General features: G+C 42.7%; 1 protein-coding gene across 1 annotated transcript in view; it reads right to left on the reverse strand.

The window, feature by feature from the left end:
• The window catches only part of EVC2 (EvC ciliary complex subunit 2), a 287,368-nt gene that overhangs the window by 17,628 nt on the left and 246,755 nt on the right, over positions 1-22,985 (reverse strand). Inside the window, exons 19-21 of the mRNA XM_077477799.1 lie at positions 22,202-22,289; positions 14,764-14,960; positions 9,711-9,812 (exon numbers count right to left, since the gene is read on the reverse strand). Coding sequence (XP_077333925.1) covers positions 9,711-9,812; positions 14,764-14,960; positions 22,202-22,289 — 387 coding nt within the window. The remainder of the gene's footprint in view (positions 1-9,710; positions 9,813-14,763; positions 14,961-22,201; positions 22,290-22,985) is intronic.

The following is a 22,985-nucleotide window of genomic DNA, read 5'->3' on the forward strand; positions in this document are numbered from 1 at the left end:
AGCTCTTTAGAGCAAACCTTTGGGCACCTTTTGCTAATGTTGTGTTTGGTGAGCATTGATTCCGACCATGCGTGTTTGTACATTAGACTTTTGTCTGACGGGCTTGTGTACACACGATCGGAAAATCTGACAACAGACCGTTGTCTACGGAAAATTTATAAGCCTGCCATCCAACATTTGTCCACGGAAAATCCAACAAAACAATTGTCCAATGGAGTGTACAAATGGTCGTATTTCAGGCCAACAGTCTGTCAACACACAATTCCCGTCAGAAAATCCGATCGTGTGTATGAGGCTTTATAGCAGGGATATGCAATTAGCAGACCTCCAGCTGTTGCAGAACTACAAGTCCCAATGAGGCATAGCAAGACTTTGACAGCCACAAGCATGACACCCAGAGGCAGAGGCATGATGGGACTTTTGCAACAGCTGGAGGTCCGCTAATTGCATATCCCTGCTTTATAGTATAGCCTCTACAATGGAAAAAGAAAACTCTGCAGTGGGAATAGAGAAGGGGCTATTTTACTTAACTTACCCCTTGGTCTGGCAGGCTCCAACACTCTCCTCTAATGCTGTGGGCGATCTCTCAGCATCATCACATACATGCACATTAATTAGTAGAGCATTTTATAGGTAAGCACACGACCTTGGCTGTAAGCACCCAAGAGAGAAGACTGTGGGGGGCCGGGTACACTAATTGAAGGAGCCTACCAGAGTGAGGTAAAAGATGAGGCTACAGTGACACCAACAATTTAGGCCAACGTGAATCATAGTGGCAGGAACTTTCCGATTCCTGCTGTGGTTCTGATTGGCTAGGTGTGGCCGCCAGCCCCCTTTTTTTGTGCCAGAGTTAAATGCAGAGGATGACTGTTGGCAGAAGCAGTGTCTAACTTATGTATGGTAGTGATGCTTTAACCACTTCAGCCCTGGAAGATTTGGCTGCTGAATGACCGGGCCATTTTTTGCGATGCGGCACTGCGTCGTTTTAACTGACAATTGAATGGCGTGTGATGCTACGCCCAAACAAAATTGACATCCTTTTTTCCCCACAAATAGAGCTTTCCTTTGGTGGTATTTGATTGCCTCTGCGTTTTTAATTTTTTGCGCTATAAACAAAAAAAGAGCAAAAATTTTGAAAAAAAAACACATTTTGTACTTTTTGCTATAATAAATATCCCCATTTTTTTTTTTTTAAAAAGCGATTTTTTTTCTCAGTTTAGGCCAATATGTATTCTTTCCACATATTTCTGGTTAAAAAAAAAAAATCACAATAAGCGTATAGTGATTGGTTTGCGCAGAAGTTATAGCATCTACAAAATAGAGGATAGATTTGCAGCATTTTTATTATTATTATTATTATTTTTTTACTAGTAATGGCAGTGATCTGCGATTTTTATCGGGACTGCGACATTATGGTGGACACATAGGACACTTTTGACACATTTTTGGGACCATTGTCATTTATACAGAGATCAGTGCTATAAAAAAATGCACTGATTGACTGGTCGGGGGCGCCATGACGTAGGACGCAGGATCTGAGGGAGGAACTAGTATGAGGCTGCCGGAGCGAGAGGACGGCGTGTCACGTGGAATACAGCTGGAGAGTGAGAGGCTCCAGCTGGACGAAACAGCTCTTCCACTTGCCGCCTCTCCGGAGACCGCCCGCCCGTCGGATGCCACATGAGAGACGGATATGATAGTGGTATCGGTGTGTGCTCCTTTCCCCTCCGTTGCCCCCCCCCCCCCCCTCACCGGCCGGATTTCATCAGCATCCAGCGCTGCACAGGGCTGCACAAGAGTTGCGACCATAACACTTGTATATGAGTGAGAGGACTGATGCAGGAAGACGGACCAAGGATTAGATCCAAAAAACAACGTGGAACAGATAAGAAATTATGAGTCTGTGATCTGTGATATTGCTGTTTGATTGTTTTGAATTGGATTAGGTGGTCAATGCTGGGTTTTGCTGGGCCAGGTGGTGTACTAGCATACCAAAATCAGGAGGAGTGATATTGTACAAGGCAAGAGCCTGGGCTTTATGGAAAACTGTTATAGTAATATTACTCCACCTGATGCTTAGATTGGAATCCCAGTCTCGGTTAGGCAATACAGCACTGGGTTATATTAGATTATGTTGCGCAACCAGCTCTCCGGAATCTGAAAGAGCAAGACGTGCTGATAAGGGGCGTTATATAATTATATTTCATCAGGTGGCTTGGACATGAGGCTCTGAAATATGGAGGCCAGGTGGTACTGCTGGTTTGTGTCGCTCTCTTCTCGTTTTCTTAATCCTACTGGGTGCTGATAAAGGGTTAAAAATACTAAGCACATTTATATAAACAGTACCTGGGAGGCCATTACCCTCTTTGTGTTTTTTCAAAGACTCCCCTAATCCTGAAAATATGTGCTATAGTTAAAGGCTCCATCTGAGAAGAAGGTCTAATATTGAGACGGTGAACTATATAAATTTAGACGAAAGAAACAGGATTATACCCGGGAACCCATTTACTGTGAGATAACCCAAACCAAACCAAACCAACTCTAGGGCTCTTTTAAGAATACCCCTGACGTCCTATAAACTCAAAGATTTAATTGACCATTATTATACTGGTAGGGGGTAAATATCATAATATCTACATGGTATAAACGCCCCAGAGTGTGAGATTTATTCTCCCCTAGGGATTCCACGGGAAAGGTGCAAACTAAATAAATAAGGATACCATAAAAATAAAAAAAAAGTGGCCGGGTGGGGAAAAAATAAAAGTAATAAACCCTAACTGCGCTTAAAAAAAAAAAAAAACACAAAAGGATCAATAAAGGAGAATCTCAATAGGAATATACATATTCTACTCTGCCGCACCAGGGATAACGCTAAGATAACGACGGGCGAATCAGCCTTGTGGGGTGGAGAGAGTGCGAGGAAGAAGGAAGAGGAATACAAAATGAGTAAATCCTCCAAACAAAATGGACGGGGGGGGGGGCCTTAAAACCCCAAAAACAGAACAGCACAATTAAACAATATTTGACCCAAGGGGGAAGCTCAAGAGGAGAAGGGGCGGAAGGAGTACCTCCGAAACCAGAGAAGAAGAAGGGACAAGATAAAAAACATGAAAAAAATAGGGACCACTCCAGGGAGGATCTTACAACCGAAAGCGAAATGGAGCTGAGCAGAGATGGAGAGCACCGGGGAGTAGACTTGCCTATAACACAGCAAGTTCTGAGAGAAATGCTCTCAAATCTCGAAGTCGCAATAAAATCAGAAATCGCTTTACTGCGAGGGGATCTGGGACACCTGTTAAACAGAGTGGAAGAAGTGGAGTCTAATATGGAAAGGCAAGCCCAGGAATTAGAGCGCGTGAAAGATCATATTAAAACAACAAATCAGAACCAGAGGAAAATCCTGTATCAACTGGAGGATCAAGAAAATAGAAATCGCAGACAAAATTTAAGAATACGTTCAGTACCTGAAAAAAAACAAGAAGACCTGAAGGAAATCATCAAAAATATATTCAATCCACTCCTGGGCAGAGGAGAGGATGGATTCCCAAAGATTGAACGGGTCCACCGTATAGGTAGAAGGAACGAAGGAACCAATAAGCCACGAGACATTATTGTCAGATTTAGATTCTGTGAAGATAAAGATGAGATATGGTCAAAACTAAAGGGGAGAGATGTTTTGAAATACGCAGGGGCAGAACTGCAAGTTTTCCCAAATCTAGCCTCAGAGACATTAACCAGAAAGCGGCTCCTGAAACCTTTGTTAGACCAGATGAAAACGCAGAATATACGTTACAGTTGGGGATTCCCGGCTTGTCTCGTAGGATCTAAAGATGGCAGGACAGCTAGGTTGCGATTCCCAGAAGAGCTGTTGGGATTCTGTGAGAGATTGGGGATTCAGGCCCCGACTTTGCCGGGATGGACGGATGGGGATCTAGGGGTTTTGGGGGAGGGGGGGTTCCTGGGACGGAGGGAGTTATGTGAAGTTACATCATGGTACTTGTGTGGATGCGGGGGGCTGGTCCTTCCCCCCCTCCTCTTCTTAGTATTATCTTGGGGGAGAGGAGGGGGAGGCCGAATACTGTCCTTTACCTTAGAACCTATAAGACTTATCGATGGTCGGGATTACCGGACCACTCAGTGAGTCAAGGGCCAGATCTAGGCCGGGAGGGGGAGGGAGGAGGGGAAGAATGGGAGGGCGAGGGGAGAAGGGTAGGTCGGGGAGGGGGAGGGGAAGGGGGAGGGGTAGGGGGGGAGGGGAGGGGGGGAGGGGGAGGGGTAGGGGGGGGAGGGGAGGGGGGGGGAAGGGGGAGGGAAAATCTATGCTAGAGAGGTTATTGCCCGGTGTAGAAGCAAGAAGGAGATTTTCCATAGTTATCCAAGAGATCCAAAATGCAAGCCATAAATTTTATGACATATAAAGTCAAAGGCTTAAACACGCCTAGTAAGAGGCATAAGATACTGAAGGAACTTAGGCATTATAAAGCGGAGGTAATTTTTTTACAGGAAACTCATTTTTCTCATAAGGCAAATATTAAGTTATATTCAAAAGAGTTCCCAGTGTGATACTACGGAGATGCGATAACAAGTAGAGGAAGGGGAGTGGCTATAGGATTCTCAAAGAAGATACAGTTTAACTTAGAGGAAAGATTAGTAGATCCGGAGGGAAGGTACCTAGCCCTAAGAGGTAAACTGAGAGAAATGGAATGTACTCTGATCAATATTTATGCCCCTAATCGCGACCCTACAAAATACTTAGGGGGTCTTCTGGGGAAATTAACAGATTTTGGGAGAGGACCAGCGATTCTGATGGGGGATTTGAATTTTTGCGTCGATCCGGGATTGGATAGTACATCCGGGGCACAGGAGACTAGTAAGGTGCAATTAAAAAGAATAAAACAAAAATTACATACTTGCCAACTAGTAGACGTTTGGAGAGTACAGCATCCAAACGAGAAAGATTTCACGTTCTATTCCTCGGTGCACAGGATGTACTCCCGGATCTATTATATTTTTGTTGATCATAGAATCTTGGAAATGGTTGAAGAGACCTCGATAGAGGTTGCTACACTCTCTGACCATGCCCCTGTTAGGATGAAGCTGTGACTAAGGGGTGGGGAATGTAAGACCTTCACTTGGAGGCTAAATGAAGGATTAATTCAGGATGTAGAGGGGGAAGAGAGGATCAATAAAGAATTAGAACAATATTTCACGATCAATAACACCGAGAATATATCAAGTCAGAATCTATGGGAGGCCCACAAAGCCTATATTAGGGGGATCCTGATATCATTGGGAGCTAGAAAAAAAAAGAGAGATCGGAAAAAATCAAAACTTTGATAGAGGAAATATTTAGAATAGAACAGCAACATAAAAAACACCCGAACCAGGATAAGGTAATCTTCCAAAAATTATTAATCAAGCGGGATGAATTAAAAACCCTGATGGAACAGGAAACTCAAAAAACGTTTAACCAAATAGCTAGGGACAGGTACTATGGAGACAACAAACCTACTAAATATCTAGCAAGAAGATTACAAAAGAAAAAGTCCAGAAATTACATAGAAAAAATTCAGACAAGTAAAGGGGATATGGTCTACGGAACAAGTGAGATTGCGGAAATATTTAAGAGTTATTATGAGAAATTATACGCAGTAGATCAGCCCATAGGGCTAAAGGCAGAAGAAAAGGACCTAAAAGTGGGGGAGTATTTGGAAAAAGCCCAATTAACAAAAATCACTGAAATAGAAATGGAATTACTAGAGAGACCCATTTCAGAGGAAGAATTACAAAAGGTACTTGTGGATTCAGCCTCTGGTAAAAGTCCGGGCCCAGATGGGTTTACTGTATACTATTTTAAGAAATTTAAGAAAATATTAATACCTCATCTATGCAATTATTTAAATGGACTTGGGATAGAATATGAAATGAGTGAGGAAGCAAGGTCCGCATCCATAACGGTTATACGGAAGGACGGGAAGGATGAGACTTTGTGCTCTAATTATAGGCCCATATCTTTACTGAACGCCGATACAAAGCTGTTTGCTAAAGTTCTGGCTAGTAGAATGAGGGCCCTGATGAACACATTAGTACATCCCGACCAAGTGGGCTTTATATCCGGAAGGGAGGGAAGGGACAATGGAGTGAGAACATTGCTCCTTCTGTCCCAAGAGGGTGAGAGAGGGAGCCCGAGTCTACTCCTGTCGATTGATGCCCAGAAGGCCTTCGACAGGGTAGACTGGGGATTTATGTTCCGAACCCTGGAGGCAATGGGAGTGGGACCCAAAATGGTTCAAAGGATTAGGACACTCTACTATCACCCAACCTCAAGGATTAAGATCAATGGTATGCTATCCCCACCCTTCGAGATGAAAAACGGCACAAGGCAGGGGTGTCCTCTATCACCCCTGCTGTTTGTGCTGTCCTTAGAACCACTGCTTGCCTCGATTCGCAAGGATCCACAGATCAAGGGAATTATAATAGGACAAGAAGAACATAAATTGGCCGCTTTTGCCGATGATGTGTTATTCTATATTAGGGAGCCAAGCAATACGATGCCCAAGTTGACAGAAGCAATAGCACAGTATGGCCAACTTTCGAACTTTAAAATTAACCAAGTTAAATCTGAGATACTCAATATCAATACGGGCAAATTGGAAAAGAGCTGGCTTCAAAAAAAATTTGGGTTTCCTTGGCGGAAGGAATTAAATTACCTGGGAATAAAACTTACAACCTCAGTAGAGAAATTGTTTAAATTAAATTTTGTCCCATTGCTAGATGAAATCAAGAAAGAAAGTAATAGATTGGTAAATAGACCACTGACCTGGATGGGACGTATTAATACACTTAAGATGTTCATTGTACCAAAAATTTTATATAAATTCCAGATGATCCCCATAGAGATACCGAAGTACTATTTTACGAAGATTAAGACACTGTTAGGGGGATTCATATGGAATAAAAAAAAACCTAGAGTCTCCTTCACTACCCTGTAACGAAGCAAAAGTCAAGGGGGATTAGCTGTACCTGATATACAAAAGTATTATAACGCTATCGTGTTGTCGAGATTAATAGAGTGGGTAAGGGAAAATAATAAGGAAAAAAGATGGGTAAACATAGAAAATGTTTTTAGTAAAACACAGTTGAATAAGATAGTATGGAATCGCCTAAACACAGGACACTTGATGCAGGCACAAATATTTTGACACGTAATACACTTAGGATTTGGGATAGGGTATATAAGCAATTGAATAGTCAATATAACTCTCCACTTATAGAGTTAAAAGAAAATGAATACTTCCCTCCAGGGCTAAAAATTAATAGTGGGAATTGGTTGAAAAAAGAGAAGGCACAGGTTCGGGACCTTATAAAAGGAGGAAGGATTTTGTCACTACATGAGTTAAAACACAAGGGGGATTTAGGAAGAATAGATGAGTGGCGGTACCTCCAGTTGGCCCACTTTGTGAGAAGCCTACCACAACCACTAAAAACGGAAGAGGAGTGGTCACCCCTGGAGAAGCTTTGTTTAGCAGATAATTCCAAGGGGATAATCTCTAAGTTGTATAGGCTGCTAACCGAGAAAGGGGAGCTGGAGAGCCCGCCTTATATACAGAAGTGGGAAATGGAAGTGGGCACACAATGTGATAAAAGCACCCAGGGGAAAATTTTTAAACTCATACATAGATCAGCAGCCGATAGCAGAACAGCAGAAATGAATTACAAATGTATTTCTAGATGGTACGCTACCCCAGACAAAATTCACAAATTTCAACCAAGTAAGTCAAGGGATTGTTGGAGAGGATGTGGGGAATTGGGAACAATGACCCACCTGTGGTGGAATTGTCCTAAAATAAATAAATACTGGAAAAGGATCCTACATTATATAAAAGAAATTACAAATATTACAATTTCAGAGGACCCATGGGTAGTATTATTTCATGGTACTGGAGAGGAAATGAAAAAGTATCAGGAATCATTGGTCCCGCATCTTCTAAATGCAGCCAAAAGATTGATACCAAAAAATAGGCAAAAAGAGGAAAGTCCAGCAATATGGGAATGGATTGATACAGTGGAAGAGACTTACCGTATGACTAGGCGAAGGGAAAGCCATGAGGATAAGGGAATGTTAGTAGTAGATATATGGCAAGAGTGGAAAAAATGTAAAAAATCATGGAGCTACGCCGAGCATATAAGAATATGAGAAGGTTTAAACCTCCACGCATAGTTAGGTAGAGGGGGGGATGGATGGGAGGTGGGGAAGGGGGGGGGGGGCGCAAGGGAGATGAGAGAGGGAGAAATTTGTAGGGGTTGATTTGATATTTTTTCTTTTTTCGTGTATTCTATTCCCTGCATTATACTTGCCTTTAAAAAAAAAAAAAAAAAAAAAAAAAAAAGAGAGGAATTTTTTGGGATATAAACTAGAAAAATTAATGCTACAATGATGTGAAGATGAGGACAACGTAAATGAACGTTAAACGGATTGGACCTCACGAAAATTCGCTGAAGTGGCAAAAAGAAAAAAAAAAAAATGCACTGATTACTATATAAATGTCACTGGCAGGGAAGGGGTTAACACTAGGGGGCGATTAAGGGGTTAACTGTGTTCCCTGCTACGTGTTTATAACGGAAGAGGGAGGGGACTGACTATTAGGAACACACAATCTGTCACCCCTCTCAGAACAGAACAGAGAAGTGTGTGTTTACACACACTTCCCTGTTCTGCCTCTCGTGCCTGCGATCGCTCGTGGCTACCAGTCATCGCGACCGGCGGCCACGAGGATCGGCACCCCCACAGTGCAGTGGACACATGCGCGCACCTGCTATCCCGTGAGCCGACCTATAGGTACGATAGTTTGCGGGATCGTGGCGACCTGCCGCAGTAAAATGACAGCGGCTGGTCGGCAAGCGGTTAATGCACACTAGCATTTTTTTAAGCTCCTAGAAGCTGTTATTAGCATTTTTTCCCCCTGCTCCTAGAAGCGAAGTAGTGTTATCGATCCTATGTGTTCATGCACACTACTTTAGACTATTAGCATTTTTTGAGCTTCAGCATCTAGGAGAAGCAAGAAAATAGTTTTTGTAGTTTTTTGGAGTGCCGTATGCTCCTAAATGCTACTAAAATATCAGCTTTTTAAAAAAATATTTTTTCATCAAGTACTGCAAAAATGCAAATAAAATGCGAATTCTCCTAAAATGCTACTAGAAGTATTTATAGTATCAGAATTTTTAATCTATTGTTTTTTTTATAGCTTTTTTTGAGTTTATGAGAAACACTACTGTGCATGGAGCCTGAATCTGGAACAGCAAGGCTATAAGAAAGCAATGTCACCATGTTTCACTATATATTCCAAGACACATACAGTAAATACTGACAAAACATGGACCGCGGCACGTACATATACAGATAACAATTCTTGTCATGTGGAGAAATCAATTTTTTTTTCTAGAAATTGCCGGCGAGATTTTACAATGCACGGTGTTTACTTCAGTTCTCCAATGTTGTTGTCTGAAAGACAGACACTGCTTGCAGGCAAAATCTTTCATTGACAAGGAAAATAGCCTGCTATTACCCGGCATCTCCAGTTAGTAAAAAGCAGGCAAATGATTACAGCAAAGTGCACAGATGTATCATTATAAAGCCATACAACATGTGAAGCACCACCGCCGCCTGTGACAGGCGGCTGGTGACGACAATCCACCCTATCCCTACTCACCTTCTCTTCTTTCTTGGGGGAAATGTGTTTTTCTCCTCGTCTTGGATGGCCAGACTTTCCCTGATCTGCTTCTCCATAGCCACCCACAGATCCTGATGTTTTCTGCAGTATATAGAAGAGTAACGTTACCAAGTGCAAATTCACACCCAACTAGCTGCTTCATTTTTCTTTACAACATGTATCAAATCTACAATGATTCAGCAAAACAAACTAAATTACAATAGATTATACAATGGTTTATGGATCAATATAAATACATGTATGGAAATTGAAAAAAATTATAAAATAAAGATTATATTAAAAAAAAGTATTGGGACGTCTGTCTTTGCACACACATGAACTTTATTAACATCAGGTATTAGTCCGTAGGGTTCAATATTGAGTTGGCCCTCCCTTTGCAGCTATAAGAGCTTCAACTCTTCTGGGAAGGCTGTCCACAAGGTTTAGGAGTGTGTCTATGGGAATGTTTGACCATTCTTCCAGAAGTGCATTTGTGAGGTCAAGCACTGGTGTTGGACCAGAAGGCCTGGCTCACAGTCTCCACTCTAATTTATCCCTAATTTGTTCTATTGGGTTAAGGTCAGGACTCTATGCAAGTCACTCAAGTTCCTTCACCCCAAACTCCACATCCATGTCCTTATGGACCTTGCTTTGTACATTGGTCCAAATCATTTGGTGGAGGGGGGGTTATGGTGTGGGGTTGTTTTTCAAGGTTTTGGTTTGGCCCCTTAGTTCCAGTGAAGGGAACACTTAAGGCGCCAGCACACCAAGACCCTTAGTTCAATTTCATGCTCCCAACTTTGTGGGAACAGTTTCAGGATGACCCCTTCCTGTTCCAACATGACTGAGCACCAGTGCACAAAGCAAGGTCCATAAAGACATGGATGAGTATGTTTGGGGTGGAGGAACTCAACCCTGTAGCAGACTTTTGGGATGAATTAGAGCAGAGAATGCGAGCCAGGCCTTTTCATTCACATCAGTGCCTGACCTTCTGGAAGAATGGTCAAACATTCCCATAGACACTCCTAAACCTTGTGGACAGCCTTCCCAGAAGTATTGACGCTATTATAGCTGCAAAGGGTGGGCCAACTCAATATTGAACCCTACGGACTAAGACTGGGATGCCATTAAAGTTCATGTGCGTGTAAAGGCAGATGTCAGAATACTTCTGACAATATAGTGTATCAATATAAACATCTGTATACATCAATAAAAATCATTAAATTTAACGCCAGCAAAACTACTAAATACACAATGTGAAAACATATATTGGAGCAGTAATTCTCCATCCAGTGATGAGATGTATACTACTATGACCTATACTACTGGTGACCTGAATTTTCATCTGCAGCAGCTAAGCGATAAAGTTAGGTCATGTCCCGGCTTCTAGTCTGTGATTGGACAGTGAAGAAGCAGTTCATAGCTCTTCTCACACCGCTCTCTCTGCTCCTGTCAGTATGTCCCATGTCCGCCACATGTGCATTCAACATAGCCGATTGGCAGGTAATGCTGCCCCTCCTCCTTCCAGTCTGAGTGCAGCTGCGAAGGGAATCACAAGATACTTACAAGCCAGCAAAAGCAGCAGACCGAGAGTGTATATCACATGGATGATACCAATGTGGATTAGCAGGGAAGTGTTGCAGGCCCATAAAATGGCTGTGACGATGTCATGTATGATCGCTGATGGGCGTGGTTATGCAAAAAGGGTGCCACACCCCAAAATGCATAACCATTCCCATTGACATCACACCTGACATCATTACGCCCATTTCGTGGGCCTGCAACACTTTCCTGCTGTTCACAGTGCTTCTCATCCATGTGATATACACGCTCGGTCTGCTGCTTTTGCCAGCTCTTGCTGGTGTTCCCCTGGCCAACTTCATGGTTCCAAGCACCTTACATCACATCCACATGGAGGGGCTTGCTCACCACTGACCACCTGGTGGAGACTTTTTGATATAATTTTTTATATTTTTTAAGTATGAGTGTTTATTTTTGTGTTCTCTTATTTCACCAATATGTTTTAATAAATGCTACACTTAGGTAGTGGTGCTTTTCTCTCATTCTTTTTCCTGTTTATATATGGTTTTCTGGTGGGAGCCTCCCCAGATCCCGCTGACGCTGCTGGAATTTTACACTTCATGCCACTGTGATTTTTATGGACTTTTCTCAAGGACTAAAAAGACTCCTTTAGTTCATTTATCATTTCTTGCCTATTGTTTTTTTTTTTTTTTGGCAGTTGCACCAGTGGCCCCCTTTTTTGCACCTGGGTATGTTTAGTGCTAATGCCCTTTACAAACCTCTTTTCAGCTAAATAAAATAAACTGTTTCTAACAAGCTCTCCAACTGCATGTGCAGTTCAGTGTAAATTCTAAAGTAATTTGTTAACAGAGGTTATTGCAGAAGAAACACAGAGCCTGATAAAATATGCATGGCATATATTGCATGGTGACAGCACACACCCAGCACATTGTCACTGTTCAAGGAGTGATACAGCTAGATAAAGCTGTATAGCTATAGGAAGTGAGCAGGGAGGGAGAAAAAAAATGCAGGCGGCAAAGTAGCAGAAAGTTGCCCACTACCTCTGGTGGAAACCTGAGGGTTACCTCCTCCCCTCTGATCAACCAGGCAAAGGAAGGGGGCAGCTTCTCCCAGCTCAATCTCCCACTGGCAAGCGTCTGTACAGGCGCTTATCAGACAAAGTCATGTCAGGTCCCAGATTATTGCGCGCCGCTCGCGCATGTGCAGTGGGTGCCTGGCTGTGAAGCCACAGCTGGGCGCCCACAGTTACAATGCCAGTGCCACCGAGTGGAGGGGGAGACGAGTGGGGCTTCGATCCCCGCATCACTGGACCCTGGGACAGGTAAGTGCCCGATTATTAAAAGTCAGCAGCTGAAGTATTTTTTTGTTTTATTTTTAAGCAGAACACCGCTTTAAACAGATGCATAAGATGAGCCGCAAGACGTCATGCGTTTTAATCATGTGCTGCATGCATAGTACAACAATCTTGTGAGATCTTGCAAAATCTTGTAAGATCTTGCAGATAAGGTACGTGATAGGGGGCATCGGTGCAGCCAGGACTACCTCATCAGTGTCTTCAGGGAAACCAGGAAGTGGAAGCAAGTAAATAAAGACACTTAAAAAAAAAAAACACAGTTTTGGATGATTTCAGACATGCATGCTGATGGAAATTTTAGTAAAATATGGGAAAGGTCCGCTTTAAATTTGTTAAATGCACATATAATCTTATGGGAAGATTTTTGTTAAAATGAATGGCCCAGGGCAGGAGTCTCCAAACTTTCTAAACAAAGTGCCAGTTTACTGTCCTTCAGTTTTTAGGTGGGCTGGACTGTGGCCAGCAGGAATAGAATTTTTTTTCTGGCATCAGTGGGAGTAAGTGGTGCCCATCTTTGGTATTAGGGTGAGGAATAGTGCCCTATTGTTGGTGTCAGTGGGAAAAATAGCACCCCATTGTTGTCAGTGGCAGAAATGATGCCCAATTGTTGATGTCAGTGGTCATATTAGTGTTTAATATCAGTGGAAAGACTAGTACCCCAAGGGCCGGATAAAGGCAAGCAAATGGCCACATCTGGCCCGCGAACCGCAATTTGGAGACCCATAATCTAGGGCAGCCAGATGCAGTCCTTTGCTTGATTTTATATGGCTCTTGGGGCATTATCCCCCCCCCCCCCGTCATCAACAATGGGGCATAGTTCTTGCCACTGACACCAACAATGGGGTACTGGACCTCGCACTGACACCAATAATGGGGCACTATTACTACCCCTAGTATTAAAAACAGGGCATTGATTATTCCCACTGATACCAGAACATTTTCATCTCCCACTGGCCACAGTCCAGAACCTCTAAAGTCTGAAGGACAGTAAACTGGCCCTTTGTTTAGAAAGTTTGGAGATCCCTGTTCTAGAGTTTGTCAACCTTTTTTCAATGAAGGAATTCTTTAAAATTATGCTCAAGGCACCCCATTTTAAAATGTAAAAAAAAAAAATTGTTTTGTATATCGCAGCAGCACCCACACACGACACCCAACATTAGAAGTGTTTTTTTTTTTTTTAAACAACACAAATATACCTTTGCACACTGGTACTGAGCAGCATTCCAGTATTTCTCTACTGTGACACCAGTGCTAATGAAGAGGGGTAAACAAAGACCGCAGGTGCCTGACATGCTTCTTATTAACTGTGACATCATCAGTTGTTAGGACGTCAGTGGTTGTTCTGCATGGTGCCCAAGATTGTAAAGCTAGATAATAAAATCTTGTGGCTTTGTGTAACAAAAAAAGGCAGGTTTGAGCCACCTGCCAGCATTTTGAAATTCTTTGGGCAATTTTTTAGGCTCTGGTGTGCTTGCATTTCGTATATTTGGTGGAGGAAAGACACCGAGGGTGATATTTTGACAGCCGATTATCTATACCCGGATTTTTGATTTTTACAGGGACACCTTATTCATATATTTATATATCTGTGGTTTCATTTATATCAAACTGTCACATTATAAATGTATGCACCTTCTTTACCCTTCATAGAGACTTTACACATATTGCATTTATTAATTTATAGTGCTGAATTTTTCTTTTTATATTTCTTTCTATATGGGGCAATTTTTAGGCTTTTTTTAATGGCACCCCTGAAGAACCTGAGCAGCACCTTGTTTGAAGAAGGCTGGTCTGGAGATGTAATCCAAAACACAGAAATGACACTTGGATTTCTTATCAGCTACCATGGGCCCCTTTTTTCTTTCATCAGCCCATCATATCCCGGAGCTTTCTTATTTGTCTGAACATGGCACATGTAGAGAGCAGGCAATGCACTTCAATAACATTCAGTAATCCCAGGTGAATCCTTCACTGGTAAAAGGGTAATTCAAAGTTAATGTTCAGAGGAAAAAGCGGGCAAACAATTATCGTTTCTCGTTAGGAATCCTGCGGAGTGTTGACATTGTGTTATCAGCCCAAGGATAGATTTTTTTTTTTCACCCCTGAAACAATACAATGCAATTGGATTTTTGCTAGCAGAAACTGACAAGCTCTTACCTCTTCCTCCAGCTGTCAGCTCCATCCTCAATGCTGCCAGTTTCTGGAACTCGGTCTGAATATTTATGGCCCAGTGAATGAAGCAGGGAGGAGATTTCACTCTCTGAGCTCGCAGGAAGCAATAGGCTGAGTACTCGCTGCAACATGCCCTCTGGTACCAGGGATCGTTTAGTCAGATAAGCTGCCAATCGGGTGCCCTGGAGAGAATTAATGGCACCATGTCAGGCAGTCACTGTCAGGCAAAATTAATCGTCACTTATTTGCCACAATGATATCAGTGAATAACAAGTATTAGTAAAATAAATAACTGGGTTAAGTCTTCTCAGGCTTTAGTTCAGAGATGTGCAATATTCAATTGAGGAAGAACTCCAGTAAGAGCTAATATAGTCCAATACAACAGGTCACTTGATATGCTTGTGTAAAAAAAAGTATTAAAAATGTATGTAAACCCAAATTCTATTTTTCAGTAGGTCTGGCATTATGACTTACAGTATGCAAATATTCTTTCCTGAATCGGATGCAAATGTAGCCAGGTGCTGACCTACAGCAATATGGAGAAGGAGACATTACCTTTTATTTCTCTCCCCTTCTACTGAGATACTGATGTTATGCTGCATCATTCTCCTACAGCCAGGAGGAGGAGATCTAAAAGCAAGCAAACCCATAGGCCTCTATGTTGAGCACTGAGAATCCTAGGAGTTGTAATTTGAGACGGCAGCCATATAATAGGAAGAATAGGCTCCTTACACTACAGACTCAATAGGTACTGTGCAGTAGAAAGAGTGGAGAGATTATTTTTATTAAACGGCATGGGAAAGTTCTTCCTCTTGGCACCAAGGTAGTTAGAGAGAGCACCTCTGTCTGGATATTCGCCTGCTAGTGGGAAACTATACCAGCGGAGATCCAAGTACGAGACTGGAAGTAAGTACACCAGGGGGCAGCATAGCACCACCCCCATTACAGCATTCACTCACCATATTTCAGCTCGCCACTGATCATCGGAATCTTTTAGAGAAGAGACTGAGGGACCTTCCCTTCTACAGCGAGAGATCACTGCAGCATCTTGAGAACTGGTGAGAGGGCCATTCGCCCATTGCTGATACTGCTAGCAGGGACTGAGCCACTGAGAGCAGGACACCAAGCATACCCAATCGATACCATACCCATATTACACTCTATGCCACACATATTTCAAACCAAGATTGCCTATACCAACCCTATACTGCATTATACCGAACCTTTACAGAATATGAACCACATCTACTTTGCACCTCTGCCGAGACTACTATACCATACCTATACTGAAGGTTACTGGGACTATAGTAAAAATTGCACCAATGATCTTAAAGGGCTCCAATGATAGCCATCAGAAGAACATCTCAAAAGACCGCCTCTCCCATAATAATTATTCTGCAAGCCCCCATTGTTCTCTTGCTCCTCCACTACCATCCTCATTTTCTTTTGGACAGTGTATACCCAGCCCAGTTGGTCGAGGACTAGCATCACTGGCATAAATTCACTTTAGAAGTATAGTTCTAGCAGCACTCTGTAGATTAAAACTTTACTACTGCTCACTGCTGCATTTGAAGTGGCATTGCTCCTGTTTATGCTGATCTGGGCACCAAATGTCATCTTATGCCTAGTCCCTACTGTTAGGCTGGGTTCACATTAGCTGCAGCCATGGCTCACAGCAGGGGTCTGGTGCATCCCTGTACACCATTTCAGTTGTGAATCAGGTCTGAATTTTTGGCTGAATTTGCACCTGAAACAGAGCCAAAGACGCACAGGACCCTGTTCCTGTGCGCTCCGCGGCCACCCTGGAGCTGTGTGAACCGGCTCACATTTCTCTGTATCCAATTCCCATCAGTGTGAACCCAGCCTTAAGCAGTCTGTATACTAAATTCTGCTATTACCATTGTGAATCCATTTTTTGCTTGCTTAGTTACCAACCACATTGGGTGACAATATATTAGGTTTGCCTTTACTACCTGGTTTGGTGCCTGTGTTCTTGGAAATTCTGATCGCAACAATACTTTCTGTTGCAGGTTAACAATACCATGTCATTACCTAATGAGTACTATAATTCAGTTGGCTGTTGGGCTGTTTAGCAGATCTATAAGATATACATCTTAACAGCCAACTTCAAGCCCAACTACTACTGGGGCTACACCTGCACTACAATGGTTAACTACTTGCTTAGTGTAGGGGAGAGGAGAAGCACTTAAAGGGTTAGTTAACCATTACAGAAAATATGTAAAGGTGACCTAACACTGGACCCCCGCCCCACTGTACCTACTTCCAGCGATCCTGAGCTGTCAGCGCTTCTGCAAGCTGCTCCATAAATCCCTGCTGCTTTTTCCCCTCTCTGCACAGAGCTGTAAAGACAGACCAGACAGATTGTGATTGGTCAGCGCCATCAATGCGATGGTGCTGACCATGCGAATCTGGTCAGTCCTGGCAGCACTGAACGCAGAGGAGAGAAAGCAGCAAGGATTTCCAATCCCTGGACCAGTGGAGTGGATTGACGGAACACTGGCAGCTCAGGATCATGGGAGGTAAGTGTACGTGGGCTGGGGTGGGGTGGGCTGGGGTGGGGTGGGGGTCCAGTGTTAGGTCACCTTTACAGATTTTCTGTAAAGGTGAACACTTTAAAATTACCTGATTCTCCGCTCCCCTGGCAGAAAGCACTCCCCCAGGCTCCACCGTTGGACTGTGCCTTGATCCTACATTGGTCTTGATGACATCAGGACCTTAGACTGCTGGAACGTTGGGAAGAAGATGCTGCCAGGACTGATCTAGCAGCGTGGAGGAGTCAAGAAATAGATCTACTTTAACAAGTCCTAAATGAGCAATCAGCCCTTGTAGTGCAGGCACAGCTCCACCGCAAGGGAACATTTTTAATTTTCCTGGAGTTGGACAGCTCAACTTAATCAGAGTACATGAAAGGCTAAACATGCTGCTGATATTGAGACAGAGGTTTAAAGTCCCAATTCCCCTTCTTTTTCACCAATATAGAGGTAATGGTGTAGCATTGTCACCCTGCATCAGGAAGTGCTGTTACTGGTATGATCTATAGTTAGGACAAAAAAACTGAATACAGTGAGGCATGATGCTAAACATATTGAAAACGAGATAGGGGGTTTACATACACTTCCAATCCCTATATTTGCAACAACTGTATATGCTGCTACAGGGTTTACATGTGCTCAGTGACTACTCCCCCACCCCCCCCCCACCCTTCAGGAATATTTTCAAAAGGTTGGAAGAGATCGGCAGGGCTGAGTGACATGCAATAAAGGATAAAAAGTACTGTATTGTTAATGCTTTAACATACTAAACATCATCACGTGTATAGCACACATGATGCCATATAATGCACTGCAACTCAATACATTAACAGGAACACATTGAGAACAATTCATTTACTGTGTATAAATTATGTCTGCACTGGAAGATGCAGAAAAATGTATAACAATGCATCTGGTGCGGAACAGTTCTTAATATTAATAAAACATAGGAGGTTGAATAAAGTATTTGTAGATCGATTTGTGTGTGTGAGTTGCTGCTAGTAATCGATTACCCAGGTCTTGAAGTTTGGGTACTAGGCTAGATAATATACCCCATCCAAGTGAGTTGTTCATATATTTCTATAGAAGAACCCATACAGAGTATGGTGAACAAAATCTTGTAGCATTTATGATCTAGAATGGGGGTCAGCAACCCATTGATCACGATCTACCCCTCAACCGCTGACAGATAGTTTGCAAACACGTCCCAGTGTTGCTGACCCAGTCCTTTCCCTAGAGAGGCAGAGCGGCACAGGCGCACGCTCACCCAATCCTAGGCTGCAGAGACCTCTCTGGACTCTTGCATACGTGCAGCTGCGGGGCAGGGAAAGACTACAGAATATCTCAGACGGGCTCCTTTCTGAACACACCCAAGCTCTTCCCCTGAGTGTTGCACCCTCATCCCTGCCAGGCCACCCTCCCTGATCCAAGCGATGGGTGATATAATCTGGGAAGGTGAGAGAGGATTGCTGGCGGGGATCAGCATGTAGATGTAGGTTTGCCACTGCAGCTTCCCTGCACCTCTGCATTTAAAAACAACTTCTGTATCTTTCGGACACCCCAGCCCTCCTGAACCTCCAGCACCATGCCCTCCTGATCCTCCAGCACCATGCCCTTCTGCCACCCCAGCCCTCCTGATTCCCCCAAGCACATGCCCTCCTGAAACCCCAGTACCATTACCTTCTAACCCCCCACATGCCCTCCTGATCCCACAGTACTGTGTCCTCCTGACAACCCAGCCCTCCTTATCCCCCAATAATACACCCTCCTGTTCCCCCACTGCCAAGCTCTCTCGACTCCCCAGCCCTCCTGATCCCCCTATACTGTGCCCTTCTGACACCCAAATACTATACTCTCCTGACCCCCCTCCTACATACTAATGACCTCTGTACACTGCCCTACATGCTATTGATCTCTGTGTATTGCCCAACATCTTACTGACCTCTGCATATTTCCCTACATCCTACTTACCTCTGTATAATGCCCTAAATGCTATTGCCCTACATTTTACTGGCCCTGTAAATTTGACCTCTGTATACTGCCCTACATCTTACTTACTTCTGTATAATGCCCTACATCTTACTGACCTCTGTATATTGCCCTACATCTTACTTACCTCTGTAAAATGCCCTACATCCTACTGACCTCTGTATATTGTACTACATCCTACTAACCTACTGACCTCTGGATACTGCCCTACATCCTTCTGACTTCTGTACGCTGCCCTACATACTACTTATACTGGCCAGAAATTAAAGCAGATAACTAGGTCTGAAATTAGTCAAGCAAATCAGCCTGCAGTTCCAGATTGTCTACTTTCATGATGGACTCTAGCATCAGCCTTCTGGGGGTGACGAATTAACCACTTAAAGACCAGCCACTGCAGTTATAGTGCAGCAGGTTAGCTCTATTACCGTCATTGTACGCCGCTTCATGTAATAGCTATAGCAGGTGCGTGCACTGCCCCGAAAAACTGGGCACGTGGCCAGAGGGCACATTGTTCGCCAGCCACCTTGCGATCGCTCCACACAAGGGCAGAATGGGTATCTGTCAATGTAAACACAGCAGATCCCAGTTCTGACAGGGGAGCTGAGAGTGATCATCTGTTCCTAGTGACTAGGAACAGCGATCTCTGTCCTCCTCCAGACAGCCCAGCCCCCTTACAGTTAGAAACATCTCCCAGGGAAAACATTTAGCCCTTTGATCGCCCCTGGTGTTAATCCCTTCCCTGCCATTTATACAGTAATCTGTGCCTTTTTATGACACTGATTGCTGTATAAATGTCACTGGTCCCAAAAAAAGTGTCAAAAGTGTCTGATCTATCTGCTGCAGTGTCGCAGTCCCACTAAAAAACACAGATCGCCGGCATTACTAATGAACTAATAAAAAAAAATATATAAAAATGCCATTAATCTATACCCCATTTTGTAGACGCTATATCTTTTGCGCAAAACAATCTATATACGCTCATTGTGATTTTTTTTTTTTTAACCAAAAATATATAGAAGAATACATATTGGCCTAAACTGAGGAAGAAATTCGTTTTTTTATATATTTTTGGGAGATATTTATTATAGCAAAAAGAAAAAAAAATATTGTTGTTTTTTTTTCAAAATTGTCGCTCTTTTTTTGTTTATAGCACAAAAAACAAAAAACGCTGAGGTGATCAAATACCACCAAAAGAAATCTCTATTTGTGGGAAGAAAAGGACATCAATTTTGTTTGGGTACAGCTTTGCACGACCGCAAAATTGTCAGTTAAAGCAACACAGTGCCATATTGCAAAAAATGCCCTGTTCATTAAGGTAGTAAATCATTGCGATCCTTAAGTGGTTAATGCCCAGACATGAAAATAAAAATCGTAATTGAAAGTAAATGTCAAGTTTTCAATTAAGTCATCTTGCCATCCTTACTGTTTATTGGGGGGCTTGCTAATTTCTTTAAAAAAAGTGTTGCACCCTGCTGACCTTTGATTTCTTCCATGTTTTCCAGGTAGATCTCCACATCTAAAAGGTTGTCTACCCTCCTGCTCTAAAGGATCTGAAAATGAGAGAGCTTTCAGGCCAGGAAGTGAAGGGAAAACAAAAATCTGATGGACTATAACCCTCCCTTGCGCTTTTCAAAATGAAAAAAAAAAATGTAAGTTTTACCAAGTGGATGTAAACTGATTCATGAAATTTGAGCTGGGCACATACTGTATATGTGCAGTGTTTTCTCATCTCTCTTCAAAGCACTAAGTCCCATGGCTTTCACCTGCTCTGTGCCCTTCTCCAGCTCTGTTCTTCTGTTATCAGCATTATAACTTATGACAAGTTCTCCCACACATGTGATAAAACCAGCCTGAATTTTGTGTCTGGGAGGGTGCTATAGATCAGCAGAGCTGCTCTACTCACAGAACAGCTCTGAAAGTCTCTACCTATCTGGAGGAGGGGGGGGGGGGGGGTGTGTGTGCCTTTCCTCCAATGAGCTGTCTCCCAGTGTAATCATTTTTTTTACATGAAAAGTCAATTTTGTTTCTATCACCTTGGCCTGCAGCTGAACCTAGGGGCAGCTCTTGGGACACTAGATTCATATTCATCCTGATGAAGAGCCCTTCTAGTGGTAGTCAAGAGTGGCTTTGTCAGCAGCCCAGTGCAATGTAAACAGAGGTCACAAGGCTGCAGGCTGAGATGTGGTGTACCATTTACTTTTTTTGTGCATCTTGCAATGGCAATGACAGCAAACAGATCTGCAACTTTTACAGAAACAATAATAAATGCTCATATTATTGCAAAACAAAAATGTGGATGTATTATTTTTTCATTTGCAGACATGTCCTCCAGCTTTTGGCCCATAACTCTGTACAGGCTTTTTGTTCGAGGAGGGGACAAAGGACGTGTTAATGCTCATCAGCACCCCGCAGCCCATTGAAACTGAAAGTCCATCTGCTGTGGTGGAGATGGTACTTGTAGTTTATTCATTCACAGGAATCTGTGAATGAATGATGTGGCTGTGTGGGTGTTGCCCTTCACAGCCATGCTGTTTTTAAAAAGTGACAGAGGGTGCAGGGAGATGAACCCCCACCTGCTGTCAGGGAAAGTGGTGGGGGGGGTCCATAATTGGGGGGAAAGGAGGCAGGAGCCGGAACAGGTTACATTTTCCACCCTAAATACTGTTGTAACGTGTTTCATAGGTGAACTTAGCATTTTAAATCACTGTAATCCTTTAAATCTGCATATTTTAAATATATTTTATATTTAAAAAATGTTTTTTTTTAAATAAAAATATACCTATTTCTTTTATGTCATTTTGTTGTCTTTTAAACTGGCATTTTGTGCCATGGGCAGTGCCATTTCTTTGAATGTCATTGAAGGAGCAGTTATTTAACAGTACCTGGTTGTATAATCTTTGCATTGCATAGACTTGGGCTCTTTCCTCTTGATCTTCTACCAGTGCATAGTCCATTTCCTCTCTCTGCATTCTAAAGAAAGCATAATGAAATAAATAAAAGTGATTGTCTCAAGTAGGATAAGTGACCCTTACTTTTCCTGCTGTACACTCCACTGTCAAATGAAAAATACTGGTCCTCTTCCTGGAGAACAGATACTGACAGCTTGAACAAGAAAATGCTATAATGCTTCTGAAAGGTTTATATGTAAGTGCAGTGCTTATGAATTGTCAGATAAAATCAAACCAATCAAACCTGGAACCATTAGCATTTCATTTACCATGAATAGGGAGTAAAATGTGATACTAATGGATCTCAAACCAATTTCTTGTCGATGTCAGAGTGTGCAGGCTTTGTGAATTTCCTCACAAGACCACAGCTGGAGCCCGCGTTGAATATCCCCATAAGCTCCTATAACATCTTATCTATGCTCCAGAAACCATGCCCTCTTGGCGAAAAGCATTTACTGTATTTGTTTACGTTTACTTCAACCATTGCTATATACACTATACAGTCAAAAGTATGAGTTCAGGCTTTTTCAGGGCCATCAAGCTGGAAAGTGAAAACCATACAGTGAGGGGTAAAAAAAAAAGTATTGCTGATTTTGTATGTATGCCCACTGACATGAAATGATCAGTCTATACATTTTAATGGTAGGTTTATTTTAACAGTCAGAGACAGAATAACAAAAATATCCAGAAAAACGCATGACAAAAAAAGTTATAAATT

This window comes from Lithobates pipiens, unplaced genomic scaffold, assembly GCF_037356315.1.
Source record: "Lithobates pipiens isolate NorthernLeopardFrog02 unplaced genomic scaffold, aLitPip1_a1.2 Scaffold_13, whole genome shotgun sequence".
Classification (NCBI taxonomy): Eukaryota; Metazoa; Chordata; class Amphibia; order Anura; family Ranidae; genus Lithobates; species Lithobates pipiens.